Raw genomic sequence first — 24300 nt, forward strand, 5'->3', positions numbered from 1 at the left:
CAGCTATTACAGAGACATGGCTGCAGGATGACAAGGATAGGGTCCTGAACATAGAGGGGTATATGACATTCAAGGAGAATAGGAAGCTAGTAAATGTGGAGGGGTAGCACCGTGGTTCAGGGATGGCATTAGTGCAACAGTTAGAGATGACCTTGGTTCAGGAGATCAGGATGTAGAATCGGTTTGGGTGATGAGGAATAGTAGGGGAAAGAAGTGACTAGTGAGAGCGGTCTACAGGCCCCTGAACAGTAACCACAATTTAGGACAAAGTATACAAGAAGAAATTCAAGGCAGGAGACCAGGAGCTGTAGGTGCTTTTGATAAAGGGACAGCAATAGCCATGGGTGATTTTAATCTACATGTAAACTGGAAAAATCAGATTGGCAGTAGTAGCCTGGACAAGGAGTTCACAGAATGCTTTTAAGATGGTTTCTTAGAGCAGCACGTTCTGGAACCGACCAGTGTGCCCGACCCGAATGGATGTAAAATTGCGCGAGATGACATCAGGCAAGCACCCCGATGTTATTGTGCACTCATGCAATGTTTCGCTCGGCAGGCACATGCAAAAGTTGGAAGAGCGACCGCGGACAATTAAGCGGGCATTTAAGCTCATTAACAGCCCAATTGTAAGTGATTTTCCTTGGCCAATCGGCCAGGCATGCTTTACATTTTTGATGAAACCTCATCAAGGGCGGGATAAGATCTCTGTTGGGATTTAAAATAAAAAGAAATATCTGGGGACTGGTTTTTTTAATGAGGTCTGCTTTCAGGTGCTTGATTGTGCTGTGTGGACATTTTTGCAGCATTTTTGTGCTTTCTTTTATTATTTGGAGGTCTGCAGTTCCCTGAGGCATCTGTCTGCCTTCAGGGAGCTCAGTGGAAGTATTCACCAGCACCCGCGACGACGTTGGCACTCACCCTCTTCCCAGCCCTGCCAGCAGTGCTGAGTCTTTGTCAGGGCACGTTTCATGCTGACTGGCTGTTAATTGGCCAGCCAGCATGAAATTGTGGGGTCGGGGGCTGATCGTGGTTAGGGAACGGTTTTCCATCTGCTCTTGGGCCCACCAATCGTCCGAGCTCGACGAGTGCTAAATTCAGGCCCAGGTTATATTAGACTCGGTATTGTGTAACATGACAGGATTAATTAATGATCTCAGAGTGAAGGCACCCCTAGGTAGCAGCGACCACAATATGATTGAATTTTACATCCAGTTTGAAAGGGAGAAGATTGGGTCTAAGACTATATTTTAAACTTAAATAAGGGCAACCATGTGGGCATGAAAACTGAGCTAGCTGAAGTGAACTGGGATACTAGGCTATGGGATACATCAACAGAGAAACAATGGCTGACATTTAAGGGGATATTTCAGAGTAATCAGAATAAGTATATTCCTACCATAAAGAGAAATTCTAAAGGGAGGACCCACCATCCGTGGTTAATGAAAGAAGTTAGAGAAAGCATCAAACTTAAGGAAAAAGCACACAACTGCACAAAGTTGAGTGGCAGGTCAGATGATTGGTCGGAACATAAAGAAGGGCAGAGGCTGACTTAAAGGTTAATTAGGAGTAAGAAATTAGAGTATGAGAGGAAGATAGTTAGAGAAGTAAAATCAGATAGCAAGAGTTTCTACAGGCATTTAAAAATGAAAAGAGTAAGTAAAGTGAGTGTTGATCCTCTGGAGAGTGACAATGGGTATTAATAATAGATAATAAGGAAATGGCAGATAAATGAACAAATATTTTGCTTCTGCCTTCACTATAGAGGATACAAAAAACATTCCAGTAATAGCTGTACATCAGGAGGTGGAAGGGAGAGTGGAACATGGTGAAATTATAATCAGAGAAGCGGTACTGAACAAACTGATGGAGCTGTCAGCTGACAAGTCTCCGGGTCCTGATGAACTTCAACCTAGGGTCTTAAAAGAGGTGGCTAATGAGGTAGTAGATGCATTGGTGTTAATTTTTCAAAATTCCCTAGATTCTGGAAAGTTTCAATCAGACTGGAAAGTAGCAAATATAACCCCTCTATTCAAGAAGGGAGAGAGGCAGAAAACAGGAAATTATAGGCCAGTTAGCTTGATGTCTGTCATGAGGAAAGTGTTAGAGTTGATTATTAAAGAGGTTATAGCTGGGCACATAGAGAAGCTCAAGGTAATTGGGAACAGTCGGCATGGTTTTGTGAAAGGAAAATCATGTTTAACCAATTTATTGGAGTTATTTGAAGGAATAACATGCGCTGTGGGTGAAGGGGAGCTTGTAGATGTACTGTCTTTGGATTTCCAGAAGGCCCATTTGATAAGGTGCCACATCAAAGGTGATTGTGGGAAATAAAAGCTCATGGTATATGGGGTAACGTATTAGCATGGATAGGAGATTGGCTGGCTGGCAGAAAACAGAAAGTGTGCGTAAATGATGTTTTTTCTGATTGGCAGGATGTGACAAGTGGAGTCCCACAGGGGTCCGTGTTGGGGCCTCAACTTTTTACAATTTATATCAATAGCTTAGGTGAGGGTCGTGAAGGCATGGTAACTAAATTTGCAGATGACACAAAGATAGGTAGGAACGTGTGTTGTGAAGAGGACATAAGGAGGTTGCAGACAGATATGGATAGGTTAATTGAGTGGGCAAAAATATGGCAAATGGAGTATAATGTGGGAAAATGTGAAGTTGTTCACTTTGGCAGGAAGAATAAAAAAGCAGAGAATGGCTGCAGAATTCCAAGCTGCAGAGGGATCTAGGTATTCTCATGCATGAGTCACAAAAAGTTAATATGCAGGTACAGCAATAATTAATTAAGAAGTCAATGCTATCCCTTTATCACGAGAGGAATTGAACATAGAAGTAAGGATGGTATGCTTCAATTATATACGGCATTGATGAGACCATATCTAGAATATTGTATGCAGTTTTGGTCTCCTTATTTAAGGAAGGATTAAATGCGTTGAAAGTGGTTCAGAGGGTGTTTACTAGATTGATACCTTGAGTGAGTGGGTTGTCTTATGAGGAATGGAAGAACAGACCAGCCTTGTTCCTACTAGAGTTTAGAAGAATAAGAGGTGACCTGATTGAAGTATATAAGATCCTGAACGGTATTGACAAGGTGGATGAGGAAAGGATGTTTCCTCTTATGGACGAGTCCAGAACAAAGGGGCACTGTTTTAAAATTAGGGGGTACCCTTTTAGGACAGAAATTAGGAGAATTTTTTCTCTCAGAGGGTTATGTGACTTTGGAAATCTGCCTCAGAAGGCGGAGGAGGAGGGGGTCATTAAATATTTTTTAAGGCGGAGCTGGATAGATTCTTGTTCGGCAAAGGAATCAAAAATTATCGGGGGTAGATGGGAATGTGGAATTCAAAACACAAACAGATCAGCCAGAATCTTAATGAATAGCGGCACAGGATTGAGGGGCCGAATGGCTTACTTCTGCTCCTATTTCATATGTTCTTACGTTCGTATGTAGGTGTAAAGCTGTTGAGGCTGAGTCATTGAGTATATTCAAGGCTGAGATAGGTAGTTTCTTGAACTACAGGGGCATGAAGGATAATGGGGAAAAGGCAGAAATGATCTTATTGAATGGCGGATTAGAATTGAGGCAACAGATAGTCCACTCATGCTCTCCATTTTTCATGTTCTTATGATCTGATAGCTCTCTGCTTAATCCAGGAACAATGAGCTCAAGTGTGCAACTCAGCTGAGGTCAGTTAACTCAGCACAGGACAGGCAAACACTCACATGAAGGTTAAACTAATGAACTTTCGGGAAGGAAACATTGGCACATACGCAGTATGGTCTATATGTGACCCTAGAAATGCCTTGGTCGACTCTGAACTGCCTGCTGAAATGGCCTTGTAGGCCACTCATTTGTATCTAGCCAGTAATTAGACATGGACAGTAAATGCCAGCATTATCAATGACGCCCACATGTTGAAAATGAAAGAAAGGAAGAACCTGCATTTACATAGCGCCTCTCAGGACCTCAGTATGTCCCAAAGTGCTTAACAACTAATGAAGTATTTCAGAAGTGCAATACAGGAATCTGTTTTTTAAGTGTAGAAGCAGTGCTTTGATATTTAGCCACAATCCAGTATTTTCCACACAGTGAATATAAAGATTGAACTGTATTTGTAAATGAACTGGATATCAGTCTCACTAACCTGTTTCTGAATAGAAGCTGGGCACTAGTTTCACTTGTATCTATGCACGAGTTGGATGCTTGCACCTAGTAAAAATTGGACATCAATCTCACTTACCTGTGCCTGTGTACGAGCTTGATAGTCTCTGGACTCATGGGATTATGACTGGACATCAGGCTGCCACGTGGTGTGCTAGAACCAGAGCACGCAGGACTGATCTTGTCCATTCCAGGAAGATCCTATATAGAAAGATGGAATGCTCAGTGAGCTTAGTATTTCTGTTTAACTGGTATCATAAAGTTCCTTTTGCTGAAAGGTATTTATGCAGATGGGTGGCATCTCTGCAATTCACTGCATATCACTCATAATAGTCTGAGCTCATACTGCAAATTTACCACAAGGAATTGGCCATGATTTCACAGCCATCTTTGCACTAGGACATCAGGGGGACAGAGCTCTGACTTCAACTCATCCTTGGAGCACTCTGCATCTTTCAGTCACTTGGCTAACTGGTCATTCTGTCCCAATCCTGTCCCCACTTGATCCACTTATGGGGCCGATTTTCATCAGACAAATGTAAGGCAACTCCAAATGGTTAAAATCCCATCAGGGTGCTAAATAGCCCTCTAGTTTCCTGTATGAGCATATTGCATACTAGTAACTGATTCAAGTGAATACTTGGACAGGTCCAGCGAGTACAGGAGTAGTGGGAGAAGAAAGCATCAAGCTAGCCCCCCTCTCCTATCTCTAAGCTCTTACAGTCCCACAATCCTCTCCGTTCTTTGCGCTCGTCCACTTCTTGTGTCTTGTGCATCACTGATTTCCATCTCTCCACGATTGGCAGCTGTGCTTTAGCTGCCTAGCCCCTAAGCTTCTCCACCTCTTTCTTCTCCTTTAAGACGTTCCTTAAAACCTACCACTTTGATCAAATTTTTGGTCACCTGTTCTAATATCTCCTTATGTGGCTTGTGTCAAATTTTGTCAATGCGCTTGTGAATGTTTTGCTATGTTAAAGGCCCTATGTAAATGCAAGAGTTGTTGTTGGTAAAAATATAGAAAAGCAGGTCAGATTTGGTCTAAACAACAATCTCTTGCGTTTATATAGTGCATTTAATGCAAAACAACTCTGTTTCACACAAAGGTAATCCGACAAAAATGGAAACCAGATAAAAGAAAGATATTAAGGGTGAAATTGTCCCAGATTTGTACTAAGTGTGGTAGTGGGCGGGAAAAAGAACATTTTACCCGCTGGCCACAATGGCAGCTTTTCCCGCTATATTATCCCAATCCCACCTCATTAATATGCATTCCCAGGAAACATGCCATTTTGCTGGCGAGCGGCCTCCAATTCGCCCGCCATGCCATCACTTCGCCGCTTCCTCATGTCGGGCACCATATTTAAAGTGCAGCCATGTGCACACCTCTCCATGCTCAGGACTGCTGCACAGAAGACATGGCCCCAAAAGGCAAAAAGACTGCAGCTTCCCGATTCAGTGATGTGTCCCTGGAACACCTTTTGGACACAGTGGAGGCCTGCCATGATGTCTTCTACCCCTGCTCTGCATGCAGGATGGGAGCAACATCACCAATCCGGCTTGGGAGGTGGTGGGAGCAGTGGTGAGTGCCAACGCCCTGAAAAAGAGGACAGCTGAAAGGGGATGAATGATCTCCTCAATTCCACCAGGGTAAGTCACTCTTCTCATCACTCTCAACTCAGAAGCCCATGACACATCCACCAGGATCTCAATCACTGCCAATTCAAGAGACATCACCATTCACTCGCTCACACTTTCATTGTACTCATCCCGTCCATGGGACCACTCACCACCCACACGTGCCAGGCATACATATCATCTGGCCTGGCAGGTGTCCTGCTACACTCTTTCCATCTGTCTTCATGCAGGACAAGCTGCACACATCAACATCGAGAGATCGCAGACTGGTGGAGGAATGCCTGAAATCAAGATTGTTATGATATGGCAGATGATGTGTGCCAGGTGGCTCAAGGCCATGAGGAAAACTTGACTGCGCTGTCACAATGGTTTTGCAATTTATATTTATTTCAAGATGCGTGCACTGAATTCAGAAGTAAAAAGTCCACCTAGGCTTTAGAGATTTTTTTAAAAACTGAAATTAAAATAGTTATTAACAAATGAGAAGATTTCAGACTGGTACATAGAACTACAAATTATTACTATAATTACTCCTAATATTCCTAATTAACTTGACTCCCAGTTACATCCCCTTTAAGGCAAAGGTCCAAAATAGATTTTAGATTTTAAACAGATTCAGCAAATTAACACAATACCCTGGACAGTGGAATTCAAAATCGCTTCCTCCAGCTTCGGTTTCTATAGACAGCAGGCTTATGCACAAATACTAGAGGCTTCACACACTTCTATTAGATCTTATAATGCCTTCCCCTGACACATAGCCTCATTCTCCTTTATAATTCCATGTTTTCATGTGTCTTTGGAACTTTACCTTTCTCATAATAAGTAACCCTTGAGAAAAATAAACACACCCTAAGCTTGCTTGTCTGGCTATTTGTAAACAGACTGAGATCCCTTTGAAAACCAAAAAACCCTTTACCTATCCAAAAATATAAATTCCCTTCACACCTTACATGTTAAGACCCCAACCATGTTTGCTCATTGGTATATTAAAAACACTTCTACATCTTGCTTCTTTTGATAACTTCAACTTGTAGTCTGCTTGGCTACAAAATATAATTAAAACACACACACAGACAGGGCAACACAGCACCCCCATAAACTTACTTTACATTAAACTAGAAAAATATTATAAAAATTATTATACTCTCACAAGGTCCTCATAAACTTTGAAAATAGTCATCCAAAGATCTGGACTGTTCCTGTGCTGACAGTGAGGTCAGCAGTGTTCAACCAAGTGAGGATTCAACAGTGCAACCTCCATCAGACAACCATGCTGTGAATGATGTGTCCTCTCTCACAGGCCACTGCCATGCACTAATTATCTCTCCTTGCTTTTGCAGGCACATCTGGGAAACAGCCAATGCAATCCATGACCCAGGTCCTGGACTCAAGACCCAAAGACACCTTAGAAGAGGAATCTGCTGAAACCCTCATTGAAGACCCGTCACAGCGCTCACCCAAACCCTCCACAAGTGCAGAGACACAGACTTCGGTGGGGCCAAAGTTTAGAGTAGTCTCAGGGTCACAATCTGGTGAGTACATCGCACTGCCTGATCCACAATAGGCAGAGGCAGGGACTTCCCAGGTTACCAGCACTCAGAGGACTGCTGGAGACCAGAAATCTGATGAGTCCGAGTCAGATGATGAGCCTCTGGAATTGGTCATACCTCAATTGCTGGAGCTGCAAAGGTATGCTTGGGAACATCAGGAAGGGATGTCTGCTGCACTCCTCAGAATGCAAGGCATGATGGAGTAGTCTATCCGACTTCAGTCTGAGGTGATAGTGCCGACATGCTAACGCTCCGAGGTCAACACTGGTAGGATAGCAGATGCCATGGAGGCTTTGGTTCAGGACATTGGTCCTGCACTGCTGCAGGAGCTGAACTATATCGCTGACGCCATATTTGGCCTCCAACAGTGAGTATGTGAGAGGGGTGCGGGGCAGCTTGATCTCACTCCAGCTTCCCCTTCTCTTCAAGGAGTCAGCCAGGGGCCCTCAGGCACCCATAGGGAGGAGGATCAACAGGTGCACACCCTGGGGCTATCCACCCAGGTGACTCTGGGAGTGTCTGGCCCATTCAAATCCCCTCTTCCTGTGACCCCAGCAAATCTCGCTCCACAGACCTAGGAGCGTGCCAATGCCACACAGCAGGGCCCTGAAAGCAGGACAGGGCCCTCCAGGTCTCAGCCCTCCAGTGGACGCCCAAAGTCATCACGGACAGGGCGTAACAGTCAGCAGGCTGCCTCCACCTCAGCTGTGAATGTAAAGGAGCATCAAGATGTAGCAGCAGGGTTAGGACTGCAGTGTTTCAAGAAAGCAGCTCACCATCACCTTCTCAAGGGCAACTAGGGATGGGCAATAAATGCTGGCCCAGCCAGTGAAGCCCACATCCTGTGAATGAATAAAAAAAAATGTAGTTGCACAGTCTAGGCACGGGCGTTAATCACTTGTGCATAATGTTCACTTTGTTAGTGAACTCCCAAGAATGCCTCCTTGCCTATGGTTCCTTGTTCTGATGATCAGTGTTAGTGTCACTCAGCTGTCACTCAGAACCTTGGTTCCTGCATAAGATAAAGGCAGGTGTCTCACACCAGGGCCTCTTCCCTGTGCTTTGTGCAACCTTCCCAGCACACCGATGGTGCGTCTTCACTGTCATTGGTCACGACAGTCATGCACCTCGATGGGGCTTATCATTGCTGCCAGAATGTCCTAGATTGGCAACTCAGAGTTCCACATTCTGTGTGCTCCCAGCACCTTTTTGTGTGGCTGGCCCCCCATCTCATCAGTATGACCCAGTTCACAGAGAGCAAGTGAGGTGCCATCAGCCAGACAGGAATCAGACATTCAAATAAGCTACGTGAGGATCTTTGTAGTGTCCCCACTGCATGTTGTCATTATCCTCCTGGAATGTAGGGATGAGCATCTGCTGCATCTCCATGTCAGGAGCCTTATCACAGAGGTTATGTGCGTTGCCAACAGGCAGACAGAAGTCAAACATTCACAGATGCAATGTGAGGATCTATGGTGTCTCCTCACTGAATGTCGTCATCATCCTCCACGAATCTAGTAGCTGTGAGGGCCTCCCAAGCATGCCTGCCTCGTCGGGCCAGTGCATTGGCCTCATCGCCTTGATCCTTACCTTCGAGGACCTCCTCAACCTCATCCCTGTTGATGTTCTCATTGGAGGAGACATGCAACGCCGCCTCAGCCAGCTCCTCTCCCTGTTGCAGGTTGTAAAGGGCACAGCAGGCGATGACGTTGCGTGACATTCTCTGTGGACTATATTGCAGGACTCCACCAGACTCCAGGCAACAGAATCTCATTTTCAACATTCCAATGGTTTGCTCCACCAAGATGTGAGTTGCAGCATGAGCCTCATTGTCCTTCTCTCTGCTGCACTTTGAGGCTGCCACACGGGTGTCGTCAGCCATGTCCTTTGCGTGCAGCCCTTATCCCTGAGGAGCTAACCGTACAGCCTCTCTGGACCCTGGAAGACATCAGGGATCTGAAACCTACTGGGAATGCAGAAGTCTTGGGCACTCCCTGGGAACCATGTGCAGACCTGCAGGATACGTTTGTGGTGGTCACACACCAGCTGAACATGCAGCGAGTAGAAGCCTTTGCGGTTGACTGCTTGTTGCCACGGAGATCTGAGTGCCAAGTGAGTGCAGTTGATGGTACCCTGTGGGAAATCTGAGGTCTGGGCAAATCCCAGTGCTCTTGCTTCCTGGCTTTCCTGACCTGGGCAAAATGCACAAAGTTGTGTGCCTTCGTGAAGGTGGCATCCGTGACCTCATGGATGCATTTGTGTGTAGAGGCTTGTGATATCCCACAGAGGTCACCTGTGGAGCCCTGAAAGGAGCCATTGGTGTAGAAATTGAGTGCCATAGTCACTTTCATGGCCACTGACAGTGGATGCCCTTCATGTCTCTGTGGCGCCAAATCCTGCAGCAGGTGACAGATGTGACCGACCAGTTCCCTGGACGTGCTACTGGTTGTCAGTCATCTGCAGGGATGACAAGTGCTATCTATGGACCCTGGGTCTAGCTGGCATTGACCAGCGATGGCTCACTGTGGTCTTCAGCAGTGTGCATGGGAGCCCCAGCCACCCCGTCTTCCTGAGGGTGCTGCTGCTGCCTTTGCTCAGCCAGGCACCTCCATTGCTCTCTTCTCTTCTGTCTCCACTTTCTGTGAGCCATGTGGCTGTTTAACACATCCCAGAGAGTGCTGGTCGCCACTTGGATAGCCAGAGTTTAGTGCACTGCAATGGCTGCCCGAAACCCCACCACATCCATCCCACTCCACCTGACCGATTGGCGGCAGCTTTTCCGATTGGACTGCACGCTGTGCTCTCAGCTCGAGCACAAGTGTAATAGTAACCCACACTGCAAGGCTGCACTGTTGGCTTGAACATGGGGGAGACTGGTCCAAACCTGAATAATGCCATTGCAAGGGGCTGTGAGCACTCCCACTAATGACTGCTCCATGGCCAGCTTTCGCAAGGAGATTGTACAATGCACACAGTCGTCCAATTGTTCTGCAGTCCACTAAAACGCTCATTAGCTTACAGTCTGTGCCCGAAGGTTGAAAAGCTCTGGAGCATTTGATGGCACTTTCAGGCCTCTGTGTTGCTTGAGGGCAGATGAGCTAGAGGACTGACTCCAAGCATGTCAATGTGGCTGTGCCTTAATTGTCTCAGCTGTGGAGGAATGGTCACTCTATACAAGGTTTTCCTAATGTTGAGTGGCCGCTTCTCTCTGCTGACCCATGTGCTTGTGCACGACTATCAGACCGAGCTGCCTTGCAGCCGCTAATTTGCCTCAACCACAATGTAGCCCTTTCCACCCCAATTCGCCTCAACCGTAGTGCAGCCCTTGGCCACCCAACTTGCCCCAACCGCAGTGCAGCCCTTGACCCCCCCTCAACTCGCCTCAACTGCAGTGCAGCCCTTGCCCCAGCACTGCACTGGCAGCCAGCCGGGAAAAAGCAACTTGCCTGTGCCCTTGCCTGAGTGCGCGGCGCCTGAGCCTTGAGGTCCAAGAGTTGACCCATGCAAGTGCTGTGCACGCACCTCTGAGTTCCCCTTGAAGTGCAGCTCACCAGGTGCACGCCCTATAATTGCTGGATGATCCAGCTTGGGGGAGGGGGGATGATTCTGGCCAGCAGAGGTTACAATGATATGCAGATGTATTAAAATGAAGATCCCAATATGTGGAGGATGATTGCAAACTGGTTTCATGATATCATGAAACCAATTTTTGGTCTTCCCACCATATTGTCTGCTCACGCCCTACATGATACCCGACACCAATGGCACAGAAAATTCCACCTTAAGAGCGGTGAGCAAAAGGTACACAGTTGAGTTTAAGGAAATTTCAAAAGAGGAGAGGGAGTCACAGAGAAGGTAGGGGATGAATTCCAGAGTGTGGGGCCAATGTGGCTGAAGGCATGGCTGCCAAAGGTAGGGTAGAAGGAACTGGGAGTGGGAAATTCTGGTTGATTTGGACAAGGAGATTGTGCATTTAGTCTGAGATAATGGCTAGGAAAGGGAATAGGTAGAGTGCTTATGACGGGACTTAAGACGCTACTTCTCAACGTTTAACTGGAAGAAACTGAATCATCCAGGTCTGGACGTCAAACATGCAGTCTGACAACACTAAGATAGTGGAGGGGTCAAGAGAGGTGGTGGAAAAGTGGAGCTTGGTGATATCAATGTATGTGCAGAAACAAATCCCATGTCTGCTTATGATGCAGCCAAGGAGCAGCATCTAGATGAGGAAATGGAAGGGTCCAAAGATGTATCCTTGGAGAACTCCATAGGTGACAGTGGTGGGACAAGAAGTGAAGTCATTGTTGGAGATGCTTATCTAAAAGTGGATAGTTAAGAGGTGAATCAAGTGAAGACTATTTCAATGAGCTGGACAATAGAGGAAAGGAGTTGGATGAGGATATGTGATTGACCATACCAAAGATGATAGAGAAGTTGGTGAGGACAAGGGGAGATAATGCACCACTGTCACAGTCACAGAGTGTAATTTCTGACCTTTGATAGGGTTGTTTCAGTCCTTCATTTCTGCCCTTTAAATGAACTGCCCCTCCTAGGAATTCCAGACACCCAATTTCCTGGATATGGATTACACTTGGGAATACTGCTAGCCTCGATGTCAGGAAATTCCATACTGGATTTCTCCGCCACCTTTTGTATTGATTTACGAAGCTCCCACGTGTTTGTAAGGGGACCTTCCAATGCTGGCACCAACCCTACAACAATAACTTGTATTTATATAGCACCTTTAATGTAGTGATCATCCCAAGGCACTTCACATGAGTGCTCTCAACTAAAGTTTGAGACTGAGCCACAAAAGTAGGTATTAGGAAGGTATGAGTCTAGCATGTAGTTTTAAGGGAGCATCTTAAAGAAAGGAGGTAAACAGGTGGAGAGGTTTAAGGGAGGAATTCATGGGTTTAGGGCCTTGGCACAAGAAGCATAGCTACCAATAATGGGGAAATTAAAATCAGCAGTGTTTGAGAGGCTCAGAGGAGTGCAGGCATCTTGGTGAGATGTGGGGCTGGAGGAGATTACATAGGTAGCGAGGGCCTAGGCCATGGAGGGATTTAAAAACAAAAATGACAACTTTAAAATTGAGGCATTACTTAATTGGAAGCCAGTGTGGGTCAGTGAGGGTAAGGGTGATGGGTGAATCGGACCTGGTGTGAGTTAAGATACAGCAGCAGAGTTTTGGATGACCTCAAGTATATGGAGGATAGAATACAAGAGCACAGCCAGGAGCACATTGGAATAGTCAAATCTTGAAAGACTTGTATTTATATAACACCTTCATGACCACTGGATATTGCAAAGCACTTTACAACCAATGAAGTACAGTAAAGTCCTGCCTTTCATGAGGGTTATGTTCCCGCAAAACCTTGCAAGTGGCAAAATCATGAACAACAAACATGCTTTCCTGTGGGGCTAAATTAGGTAGGTTCCAGTCACACGAGGGGAGCACTGGTTTGGGTAGTTGCTCTGCTTTAAATTGTGGTGCAGTACCTATATCCGACAGACAGGGGAGCCTCTGAGCAATACATTAGTGAACATAAGAACATAAGAATTGGAACAGGAGTAGACCATTTGGCTCCTCAAGCCTGCTCCGCCATTCAATAAGATCATGGCTAATCTTCTTGTGTTTCAATTTCCACATTCCCATCTAACCCCGATAACCTTTGATTCCCTTGCCTAACAAGAATCTATCTTCCTCTGCCTTAAAAATATTCAGCGACCCCGCCTCCACCACCTTCTGAGGCAGAGAATTTCAAAGTTGCACAGCCCTCTGAGAGAAAAAATTTCTCTTCATCTCTGTTGTAAAAGGGCAACCCCTAATTTTAAAACAGTGTCCCCTAGTTCTGGGCTCACCCACAAGAGGAAACATCCTTTTGATGTCTACGTTGTCAAGGCTGTTCAGGATCTTGTATACTTCAATCAAATCACCCCTCACTCTTCTAAACTCAAGTGGAAATAAGCCCAGACAGTCCAACCTTTCCTCACAAGACAACCCATTCATTTCAGGTATCAATCTCGTAAACCTCCTTTGAACAGCCTCCAATGCATCTACATCCTTCTTTAAATAAGGAGACCAAAACTGCACACAGTATTCGAGATGTGGTCTCACCAATGCCCTGTATAACTGAAGCATAACATTCTTACCTTTATGTTCAATCCCTTGCGTAATAAAGGATAGCATTCCATTAGTCTTCTTAATTACTTGCTGTACCTGCATACTAACTTTTGGTGACTCATGTGCTTGAACACCTAGATCCCTCTGCACCTCAGAATTATGCAGCCATTTCCAGTTAAGTAATACTCTGTTTTTTTGTTCTTCCTGCCAAAGTGAATAACTTCATTTTCCCACATTAAACTCCATTTGCCAGATCTTTGCCCATTCACTCAACCTATCCATATTCATCTGCAACTTCCTCATGTCCTCTTCACAGTATACTTTCCTACCTATCTTTCTGTTATCTGCAAATTTAGCTACCATGTCTTCACTCCCCTCATCTAAGTCATTGGTGTAAATCGTAAAAAGTTGAGGCCCCAGTACAGACCCCTGTGGGACTCCACTCGTCACATCCTGCCAATCAGAAAAAGACCCATTTATGCATACTCTCTGCTTTCTTCCAGCCAGCCAATCTTTTATCCATGCTAATACGTTACCCCCTACACCATGCGCTTTTATTTTCCGTAATAATCTTTGATAGGTAGAGTGTTTATGACGGGACTTAAGACGCTACTTCTCAACATTTAACTGGAAGAAACTGAATCATCCAGGTCTGGATGTCAAACATGCAGTCTGACAACACTAAGATAGTGGAGGGGTCAAGAGATGTGGTGGAAAAGTGTGGATGTTAATCCTTCAAAAAACTCCAGTAAATTGGTTAAACATGATTTTCCTTTCACAAATTCATGCTGACCCTACATGACTGTCTTGAAATCTTCTAAGTGCCCAGTTATAACTTGCTTAATGATCAATTCTAATAACTTCCCCATGACAGACGTCAAGCTAACTGCCCTATAGTTTCTTGTTTTCTGCCTCTCCCCCACTTCTCGAACAGAGGGGTTATTTTTACTACTTTCCAGTCTGAAGGAACTTTCCAGAATCTAGAGAATTTTGGAAAATTAACACCAGCGCATCAACTACCTTATTAGCCACCTCCTTTAAGACCCTAGGATGTAGTCCAACAGGACCCAGAGACTTGCTAGTCTGCAACTCCATCAATTTACTCAAGACTATTTCCCTAGTAATTTCAATTTCACCAAGTTCTTTTCTCCTGTTCCCCCCTGATTTGCAGCTATTACTGGAATGTTTTTTGTATCCTTTATAGTGAAGCAAAATATTTGTCCATTTCTTCCGCCATTTCCTTATTATCTAATATTAACTCCCCACTGTCACTCTCTGGAGGACCAACACTCACTTTACTTACTCTTTTCCTTTTTAAATACCTGTAGAAACTATTGCTATCTGTTTTACATTTCTAGCTAGCTTCCTCTCATACTCTAATTTCTTTCTACTGATTAAGCTTTTAGCCATTCTCTGCCGTCCTTTACATTCTGCCCAATCATCTCTCCTGCCACTCGTCTTTGCGGAGTTGAATGCTTTTTCCTCAAGTTTGATGCTTTCCTTAACATCTCTAGTCAACCACGGATGGTGGGTCCTCCCTTTAGAATTTTTCTTTATAGTAGGAATGTACTTATTCTGAATACTCTGAAATATCCCCTTAAAGGTCTGCCACTGCTTCTCTATTGATCTATCCCCTAGCCTAGTTTCCCAGTTCTCTTCAGCTAGCTCAGCTTCCATGCCCACATAGTTGCCCTTATTTAAGTTTAAAATACTAGTCTTCGACTATCTCTTCTCCCTTTCAAATGGATGTAAAATTCAATCATATTGTGGTCACTGCTATCTAATAGTGCCTTTACTCTGAGGTCATTAGTCAACCCTATCACATTACACGATACCAAGTCTAATATAACCTGCTCTCTGGTTGGTTCCAGAACATGCTGCTTTGAGAAAATATCTTGCAAGCATTCTAAAAACTCCTCACCCAGGCTACTACTGCCAATCTGATTTTTCCAGTTTATGTGTGGATTAAAATCACCCATGATTATTGCCGTCCCTTTATCACAAGCATGCAATATTTTATCTTCAATACTTTGTCCTACACTGTGGCTACTGTTAGGGGGCCTGTAGATCACTCCCACTAATGACTTTTTCCCACTACTATTCCTTATCTCAAACCAACCCGATTCTACATCCTGATCTTCTGAACCAAGGTCATCTCTAACTATTGTACCAATGCCCTCTTTGATTAACAGTGCTACCCCCCACCTTTACCTAGCTTCCTATTATTCTTAAATGTCATGTATCCCTCAATATTAAGGACCCAATCTTTGTTGTCTTGCAGCCACGTTACTGTAATTGCCATCAGATCATATTTATTTACTTCAGTGTGGGATATCAATTCATTTACTTTGTTATGGATGCTACGTGCATTCAGATAGAGAGCCTTCAGTTTTTTCTTTTTGTTGCTTTTGTAACATCTAGTCTTGACTGTTGATATATTCCTAGGTTTTTTCGCTCTGTCCCTTCCTGCCATTCTCTGACCTTCATTTCTCATATTACAATTTTGCTCCCCTGTCTTGACTCTGCACCTTGAATTGCTACCTCTACCCAAGCTTGATCCCGCATCCCTCTTGTTTAGTTTAAAGCCCTCTCTGCTTCCCTAGTTATGCAATTTGCGAGGACACTCATCCCAACATGGTTCAGGTGCAAAACGTTCCAACAGTACAGCCCCCACTTGCCCCAGTATTAATGCCAGTGCCCCACAAACCGGAAACCACTTCTCCCACACCAGTCTTTGAGCCATGCATTTGTCTCTCTAATCTTATTTGCCCTATGCCAATTTGCACCTGACTCAGGTAATAATCCAAAGATTATTATCTTTGAGATTCTGCTTCTTAATTTGGTACCTAATTCCTCATACTGACTTTGCAGAACTTCTTTCCTAGTTCACCCTATGTCATTGGTACCTACCTGGACCACGTCAACTGGATCCTCCCTCTCCCACTGCAAATTCCTCTCCAGCCCTGAGCAGATGTCCTTAACCCTGGCACTGGGCAGGCAACATTGCTGAAACAAAAACAGAAAATACTGGAACAACTCAGCAGGTCTAGCAGCATTTGTGGAGAGAGAAACATAGTTTACTTTTAGAGTCCGTGTGACCCTTCTTCAGAGCTTTGAAGTCAGCTCTGAAAAAGGGTCATACAGACTCAAAACATTAACTCTGTTTCTCTCTCCACAGATGCTGCTGAGTTTTTTTTTTTGCATTTTCTGTTTTTGTTTCAGATTTCCAGCATCCGTAGTATTTTGCTTCTTTATATGTGTTTTAGATGTTTGTTAAATTACTTCATTTTTATTTAGTTTTATCTTTATTGTTTTATTTTAATTTTAAAGTTTTCAAATTTTGGTTTATTATTTTAAAGTTTTAGTTCCTTTTATTTATAGATTTACCTTAACTCGCCTGTCCTAAACTGGTTTCTCACACTGTCCCTTAGACTGAGCACTTATCAGCCAATCAACTTACTAGCTTCCTGTGACATCACAGTTGCTTTCTTTCTCCTTTTTCCCAGACTGCAGCTTCCCAGCAGCTGAAACAGTAAAACAGCCACTCCCCAGATCCACTCCGCTCCAATTCCTACTTCCAGTAAGGGAAGATTACAAAATGAACACAGCCATTATTGCAGTGCAATTCGGACATTTCTGTATTAATCCCTTCATTTGGTCTGCACTTCAGTTGCAACCATTCCAGTCTCTGCTCCATTATGGCTGTTGTCTCCCCGGGGAAAGAAGAGAGACTGAGAAGAAACTGCAGATGAGCGAACATTGCTCTTGCGATGTGCAATTCTGTGTACAAAGTGCAAAGTGTGGGTGAGTGAAAACACGAACCAGAAAGTCACAAATGGTGGGACTTTACTGTACTTTTGAAGTATTGTCACTGTCGTTACACAGGAAATGCTAGAGGTAACAAAGACATGGATGAGGATTTCCGCAGCAGATGAGCTGAGGCAGGGTGGAGTCGGATGATGTTATGGAGTTGGAAATAGATGGTCTTAGTGATGGCGCGAAGATGCGGTCAGAAACTCATCTCATGGTCAAATCTGACACCAAGATGTATTCTTAAGTTTTTTTCTCTCTGCCCCTTCCTGCCATTCCCTGACCCTCATTTCTCATATTACTATTTTGCAAAGAGTCTGGTTCAAACTCAGGCAGTTGCCAGTTAGAGGACAGGAACATTCAACTGGATGCTCTCTACTGAATTTCTCTCTATATTACATTTTGAATATAGGCACAGATGACTGTACCAGGAACCAAAATTAGCTCCATGGGTGAGTAGACATTGATGAGATGTGGTGATGAGAACCCCAATTAATTTCTTCCTTCCTATCCAGAGGTACTGAGGACAACTATATTGCCCCTCCTGCAGGTCTGGTTGAGACTGGCACAGGCTGGGAAATGAACCCAGGCATTTTCTGGACTAAGTATGATGCTAGACAATGCTGTTACACACTGAGCTATCAGTGGAGCTTAAAGACATCTTAACACACTGCACTAATCAGCAAGTGGGTGAGGGTGATGAGAGAAAATAATCTCTACAAGGTACTGATGCAAAAGCCTCACTGTACTGTAACTTGTTCTTCCAACATGCCATAAACAACTACAAATATCTGTTTGAAATGTAAACATCATGGAAATAATCTGTCCCCTTCAGTTACATCTCAAGATCATTTAATAAGTGGGCAAACTGCATTCAGAGAATTGTCATGGAAACAGTAGCCTTTGGCTGTGTCTGCCTGTTCCCCTTACCAGTAAGAATGCTTTCAGACTTTTTAAAGTCGTGCTTCTGATTAGCCTGATAGTTTATAAGACATAAGACATAATGCGTTAATTTGGGATGATATTGCAGATTTGGGTGAAATTCTTTTTTTGCAGCATTCCTGTCAAAAATCATCCATTTAACAATCCTGCGCTCTCAGTGGAGAGGCTTGCTTGATCAATCAAAGAATTGGCACTAGTGTTGTAGTCCTATGTCCAACCCATACTCCTGCTAAGCTAGGCCCCCTCCAGGAAACAAGGAGTCACAGGAGTTAAGCTTGCGGTGAATGTCGATGAATTTCAATACAGCCACCTGGGGTAGTGGGCGTTCACCTCTGAGATTTGGATTCAGATCCAGCCCCAGACCAAAGAGATAAAAGTCTTTCTTCCATGGTGGCTGTGAGGGACCCATGTGAAATCAATTTGATTGAGTATGGGCCCACAGCACAAAAGCATTTGGCTCAAAATCAGGAAAGTTACTCAGCAAACCACAGCATGTTGAACAGTAATTGGGGATAAGTCATATTGTTGGCATAGAGTTTCTAAAAATTCATTATCAAATGTGGCGGTCACTGGCAAGGCCAGCAATTTTTGCCTATCCTTTGTTTCTTCTTGAGATGGTGGTGGTGAGTCACATTCTTGAACTGCTACACTCTTTGTGCTGAATGTGCTCCTGCAATGTTCTCAGGTTGAGGGTTCTAATATTTTGACCTGGGGGTAATGAAGGAATAGCAATTATATGTCCAAGTCAGGATGGCATGTGACTTGGATGTCATGATGTTTCTATGAATCTGGCTGCCCTTGTCCTTCTAGCTGGTGGAGGTCACAGGTTTGGGAAGTGCTGTCAAAGGAGCCTTGGTGAATTTCTGCTGTGCATCTAATTGTGCTGTACATGTTGTATGGGAATGGCAGCACAGTGGTAATGTATTGGGCTAGCAATTTCAAGGCCTGGTTTAATGTTCCAGATTCATGAATTCAAATTCAACCATGGCAGCTGGGGAAATTTAAATTCAATTAAATAAACCTGGGATAAAAAGCTAGTCTCAGTGATGGTGATCATGAAACTATTTGATTATTGTAAAAAAAAGAAACAGTTGGGCACTAATGTCCCTCAGGGAAGGAAATCTGCCATTCTTACCCAGTATGGTCTACATGGGACTCCAGACCCACAGCTGAATCTCAACTGCCCTGTGAAATGACTGCTCAGTTGGATCAAACTGCTACAGAAAAGTCAAATAAGGATAAAAAAGGACAGACCACCTGACATTGACCCAGGCACCGGCTATGACAAAGGCACATCCATCCCAATTGACCCTACAAAGTCCTCACTAACATTCAATTCCAAAATTGGGAGACCTGTCCCACAGACTAGTCAAGCAACAGCCTGACACAGTCTTCCTCACCGCATCATACCTTTCAGCCAATGTCCCATATGCCTTCATCACTATCCCTAGGGTATGTCCTTTCATCCACTAGAGGTGTTGGCATAGTGGTATATGGTCAGAAGAGAGTTGCCCTGGGAGTCCTCAACATTGGACCCCATGGCCTCATAGCATCAGGCCAAACACGGGCAAGGAAACCCGCTGCTGATTATTAACTTTCCCTCAGCTAATGAATTAGTACTCCTTCACATTGAACACCACAAAGAAAAGACACTAAGAACACAGAATTTACTCTTGATGGTATATTTTGATGTCCATTACCAAGGGTGCCTTAGTAGCACCACTACTGACCAAGCTGCCCGAGTGCTGAAGGACATATCTACTAGTCTGGCTTGCAGCAGGAGGAAAAACTACTTCACTCCACTTTCACCAATCTGCCTGTCACAGATACATCTGTCCACGAGTATTTTGGGAGGATTAACCACCATAGATTCTGTCTTCACACTGAGCGTACCCTCCATCATGCAGGGTGGTAATACCAATGGGATAGATTCAGAATAGATATAGCAGCTCAAAATTGGGAATCCATGAGGCCCTGTGGGCCATCAGCAGCAGCAGAATTGTATTCACCCACAATATGTAAATTCATGGTTTACATATCCTTTAATCTACCCTTACCAACAGGCCAAAGGACCAACTTTGGTTCAATGCGAAGTGCTGGAAAGCATACTTAAAAATAAAGTACAATCCTGGTGAAGCGACAACACAAGACTACAAACATGCTAAACAGTGTAAGCAGCATGGAATACACAAAGCCAAGCCATCCCACAACCAACAGATCAGATCAATAACAAAAACAGAATTACTTGGAAAAACTTAGCAGGTCTGGCAGCATCGGCAGAGAAGAACAAGGTTGACGTTTCGAGTCCTCATGACCCTTCAACAGAACTGAGTAAAATCAGGTAAAATATAAGCTGGTTTAAGGTGGGGAGAGGTGGGGGGGAGAGAGAGAAGTGGGGCGGGGGGGGGGGCGGTCGTTGTAGGGACAAGCAAGCAGTGATAGGAGCAGATAATCAAAAGATGTCACAGACAAAAGAACAAAGAGTTGTTGAAGGTGGTGATATTATCTAAGAGAATGTGCTAATTAAGAATGGACGGCAGGACACACAAGGTACAGCTCTAGTGGGGGTGGGGTGAAATAAGGCTAACAGGGCATAAAAGGTATAGATTTAAAAATAATGGAAATAGGTGGGAGAAGAAGTCTATATGAATTATTGGAAGAAACAAAAGGGAGGGGGAAGAAACGGAAAGGAGGTGGGGATGGAGGAGAGAGTTGAAAATCTAAAGTTGGTGAATTCAGTATTCAGTCCGGAAGGCTGTAAAGTGCCTAGTCGGAAGATGAGGTGCTGTTCTTCCAGTTTGCGTTGAGCTTCACTGGAACAATGCAGCAAGCCAAGGACAGACATGTGGGCAAGAGAGCAGGTGGAGTGTTAAAATGGCAAGCGACAGGGAGGTTTGGGTCATTCTTGCGGACAGACTGCAGGTGTTCTGCAAAGCGGTTGCCCAGTTTACGTTTGGTCTCTCCAATGTAGAGGAGACCGCATTGGGAGCAACAAATGCAGTAGACTAAGTTGGGGGAAATGCAAGTGAAACACTGCTTCACTTTAAAGGAGTGTTTGGGCCCTTGGACGGTGAGGAGAGAGGAAGTGAAGGGGCAGGTGTTGCATCTTTTGTGTATGCATGGGGAGGTGCCGTAGTTGGGGGTCGAGGAGTAGGTGGTGATGGAGGAGTTGACCAGAGTGTCCCAGAGGGAAAGATCCCTATGGAATGCCGCTGGGGGGGGGTGAAAGGAAGATGTGTTTGGTGGTGGCATCATGCTGGAGTTGGCGGAAATGGCGGAGGATGATCCTTTGAATGCGAATCTGCTCCGTCTGGCTGAACTTGGTCTCACACTGAACAATTTCTCCTTTAACTCCTCTCACTTCCTCCAAATAAAAGGTGTGGCTATGGGTACCCACATGGACCCCAGCTATGCCTGTCTCTTTATGGGGTATGTGGAACATTCCTTGTTCCAGTCCTACTCCAGTCCCCTCCCACAACTCTTTTTCCGGTACATCACTGATTATTTCGGTGCTGCTTCATGCTCTCGTCGGGACCTGGAAAAATTTACTAATTTTGCTTCCAATCTCCACCCCTCCATCTTAATGAGAGGAGCAGAGAAATTGAGACGACTTATGTCATGCCGACAGTTCTCAAAGAAAAGATCAAGAGAAGGTAAGAATCCTGAGGGAGGGGTCCAGGTGGAGAGAGAATATTGGAGGTGGGTAAAAGGATCCGTTGAATGGGGAGAGGACTCCTGCCCAAAGAAGTGAGCACGGAGATGAAGGCGGTGGAAGAAGAGTTCAGCATCGTGCCAAGCCCGAAATTCATTGAGATGAGGGCATAAGTGTATGAAACTAAGTCCTTTGCTGAGCACTGAACGTTCAGCGTTGGAGAGGGGAAGATCAGGGGGTATAGTGAATACACGGCCAGGGCTGGGATTGGAAGATGGGGTGGGGGCGGAGGGACAGGCGGGGGTGGAGGGTCCTAGATGGGTGTTGGTGTCGATGAGTTGTTGGAGTTTGCGTTCCTTAGCACTTGAGAGAAAGAGAAAAAGTTTCTTGTAGAGGCGTCAGATGAGACAAAGAATAAAATGAAACTGGGAGCACGCGCAGCTTTGAAAAAGGGTACAGCGGTGCTGCTGGAGAGAGAGATTGAATGTGTTCACATGGCGGTGCATGGCACTGAGTGTGGACCTCAGAATGCGACGGGAACAACAGTCCGAGAAACGTTTTATGTCCCGGAGATACCTGTAATCCTGGGTGGGTTCGAAACATGAGGGATGGAATTTCAGTTGAAATCCACGTGGGGTAAGTCGGAGATGGAGACAGTCACTGAGAAAGGAAAAATGGCTGTGAAAGTGGGTTTTAGTAAACACCTTGTCAAACACCAGGAGAGAAATGGAAAGCAATGAAGGTGAACAAGACAAAAGAGAGATATGGAAATCCTGTCGGAGGGAAGAGCAGTACTTCTTCAAGGTAGGCATTTCTTTAAGAGAAGTGGCAGTCGATTAAACATAGAGATAAAAACAAAAAACTGCGGATGCTGGAAATCCAAAACAAAAACAGAATTACCTGGAAAAACTCAGCAGGTCTGGCAGCATCGGTAGAGAAGAACAAGGTTGATGTTTTGAGTCCTCATGACCCTTCAACAGAACTGAGTAAAATCAGGAGAGGGGTGAAATATAAGCTGGTTTAAGGTGGGGTGGGGGGGAGAAGTGGGTGGGGTGGTGGGGGGTGGGGGGGGGGCCATGGTTGTCGGGACAAGCAAGCAGTGATAGGAGCAGATAATCAAAAGATGTCACAGACAAAAGAACAAAGATATGTTGAAGGTGGTGATATCATCTAAGAGAATGTGCTAATTAAGAATGGATGGCAAGACACACAAGGTACAGCTCTAGTGGGGTTGGGGTGAAATAAGGCTAACAGGGCATAAAAGGTATAGATTTAAAAATAATGGAAATAGGTGGGAGAAGAAAAATCTATATGAATTATTGGAAAAAACAAAAGCGAGGGTGAAGAAACGGAAAGGGGATGGGGATGGAGGAGGGAGTTCAAGATTTAAAGTTGTTGAATTCAATATTCAGTCTGGAAGGCTGTAAAGTGCCTAGTCGGAAGAGGAGGTGCTGTTCCTCCAATTTGCGTTGAGCTTCACTGGAACAATGCAGCAAGCCAAGGACAGACATGTGGGCAAGAGAGCAGGGTGGAGTGTTAAAATGGCAAGCGACAGGGAGGTTTGGGTCATTCTTGCAGACAGACCGCAGGTGTTCTGCAAAGCGGTCGCCCAGTTTGCGTTTGGTCTCTCCAATGTAGAGGAGACTGCATTGGGAGCAACGAATGCAGTAGACTAAGTTGGGGGAAATGCAAGTGAAACACTGCTTCACTTGAAAGGAGTATATGGGCCCTTGGACGGTGAGGAGAGAGGAAGTGAAGGGCAGGTGTTGCATGTTTTGTGTATGCATGGGGAGGTGCTGTAGGTGGGGGTTGAGGAGTAGGGGGTGATGGAGGAGTGGACCAGGGTGTCCCAGAAGGAACGATCCCTACGGAATGCCGCCGGTGGGGGGTGAAGGGAAGATGTGTTTGGTGGTGGCATCATGCTGGAGTTGGCGGAAATGGCGGAGGATGATCCTTTGAATGCAGAGGCTGGTGGGGTGATAAGTGAGGACAAGGGGGACCCTATCATGTTTCTGGGAGGGAGGAGGAGATGTGAGGGCGGATGTGTGGGAGATGGGCTGGACACGGTTGAGAGCCTTGTCAACGACCGTGGGTGGAAAACCTCGGTTAAGGAAGAAGGAGGACATGTCAGAGGAACTGTTTTTGAAGGTAGCATCATCAGAACAGATGCGACGGAGGTGAAGGAACTGAGAGAATGGGATGGAGTCCTTACAGGAAGCGGGGTGTGAGGAGCTGTAGTCGAGGTAAACTGGGCAACCCCTTTGCTGATAGACCTGCGGTCTGTCCGCAAGAATGACCCAAACCTCCCTGTCGCTTGCCATTTTAACACTCCACCTGCTCTCTTGCCCACATGTCTGTCCTTGGCTTGCTGCATTGTTCCAGTGAAGCTCAACGCAAACTGGAAGAACAG

The 24300-nt window shown here is 45.0% G+C and overlaps 1 protein-coding gene across 1 annotated transcript in view; it reads right to left on the reverse strand.

The window, feature by feature from the left end:
- The window catches only part of dock3 (dedicator of cytokinesis 3), a 1401685-nt gene that overhangs the window by 78946 nt on the left and 1298439 nt on the right, over window positions 1–24300 (reverse strand). The window contains 1 exon segment of the mRNA XM_041191502.1: window positions 4251–4392. Within this exon segment, the coding sequence (XP_041047436.1) occupies window positions 4251–4392 (142 nt within the window).

The sequence above is a fragment of the Carcharodon carcharias genome, chromosome 7, assembly GCF_017639515.1.
Source record: "Carcharodon carcharias isolate sCarCar2 chromosome 7, sCarCar2.pri, whole genome shotgun sequence".
In the NCBI taxonomy this organism is placed as follows: domain Eukaryota; kingdom Metazoa; phylum Chordata; class Chondrichthyes; order Lamniformes; family Lamnidae; genus Carcharodon; species Carcharodon carcharias.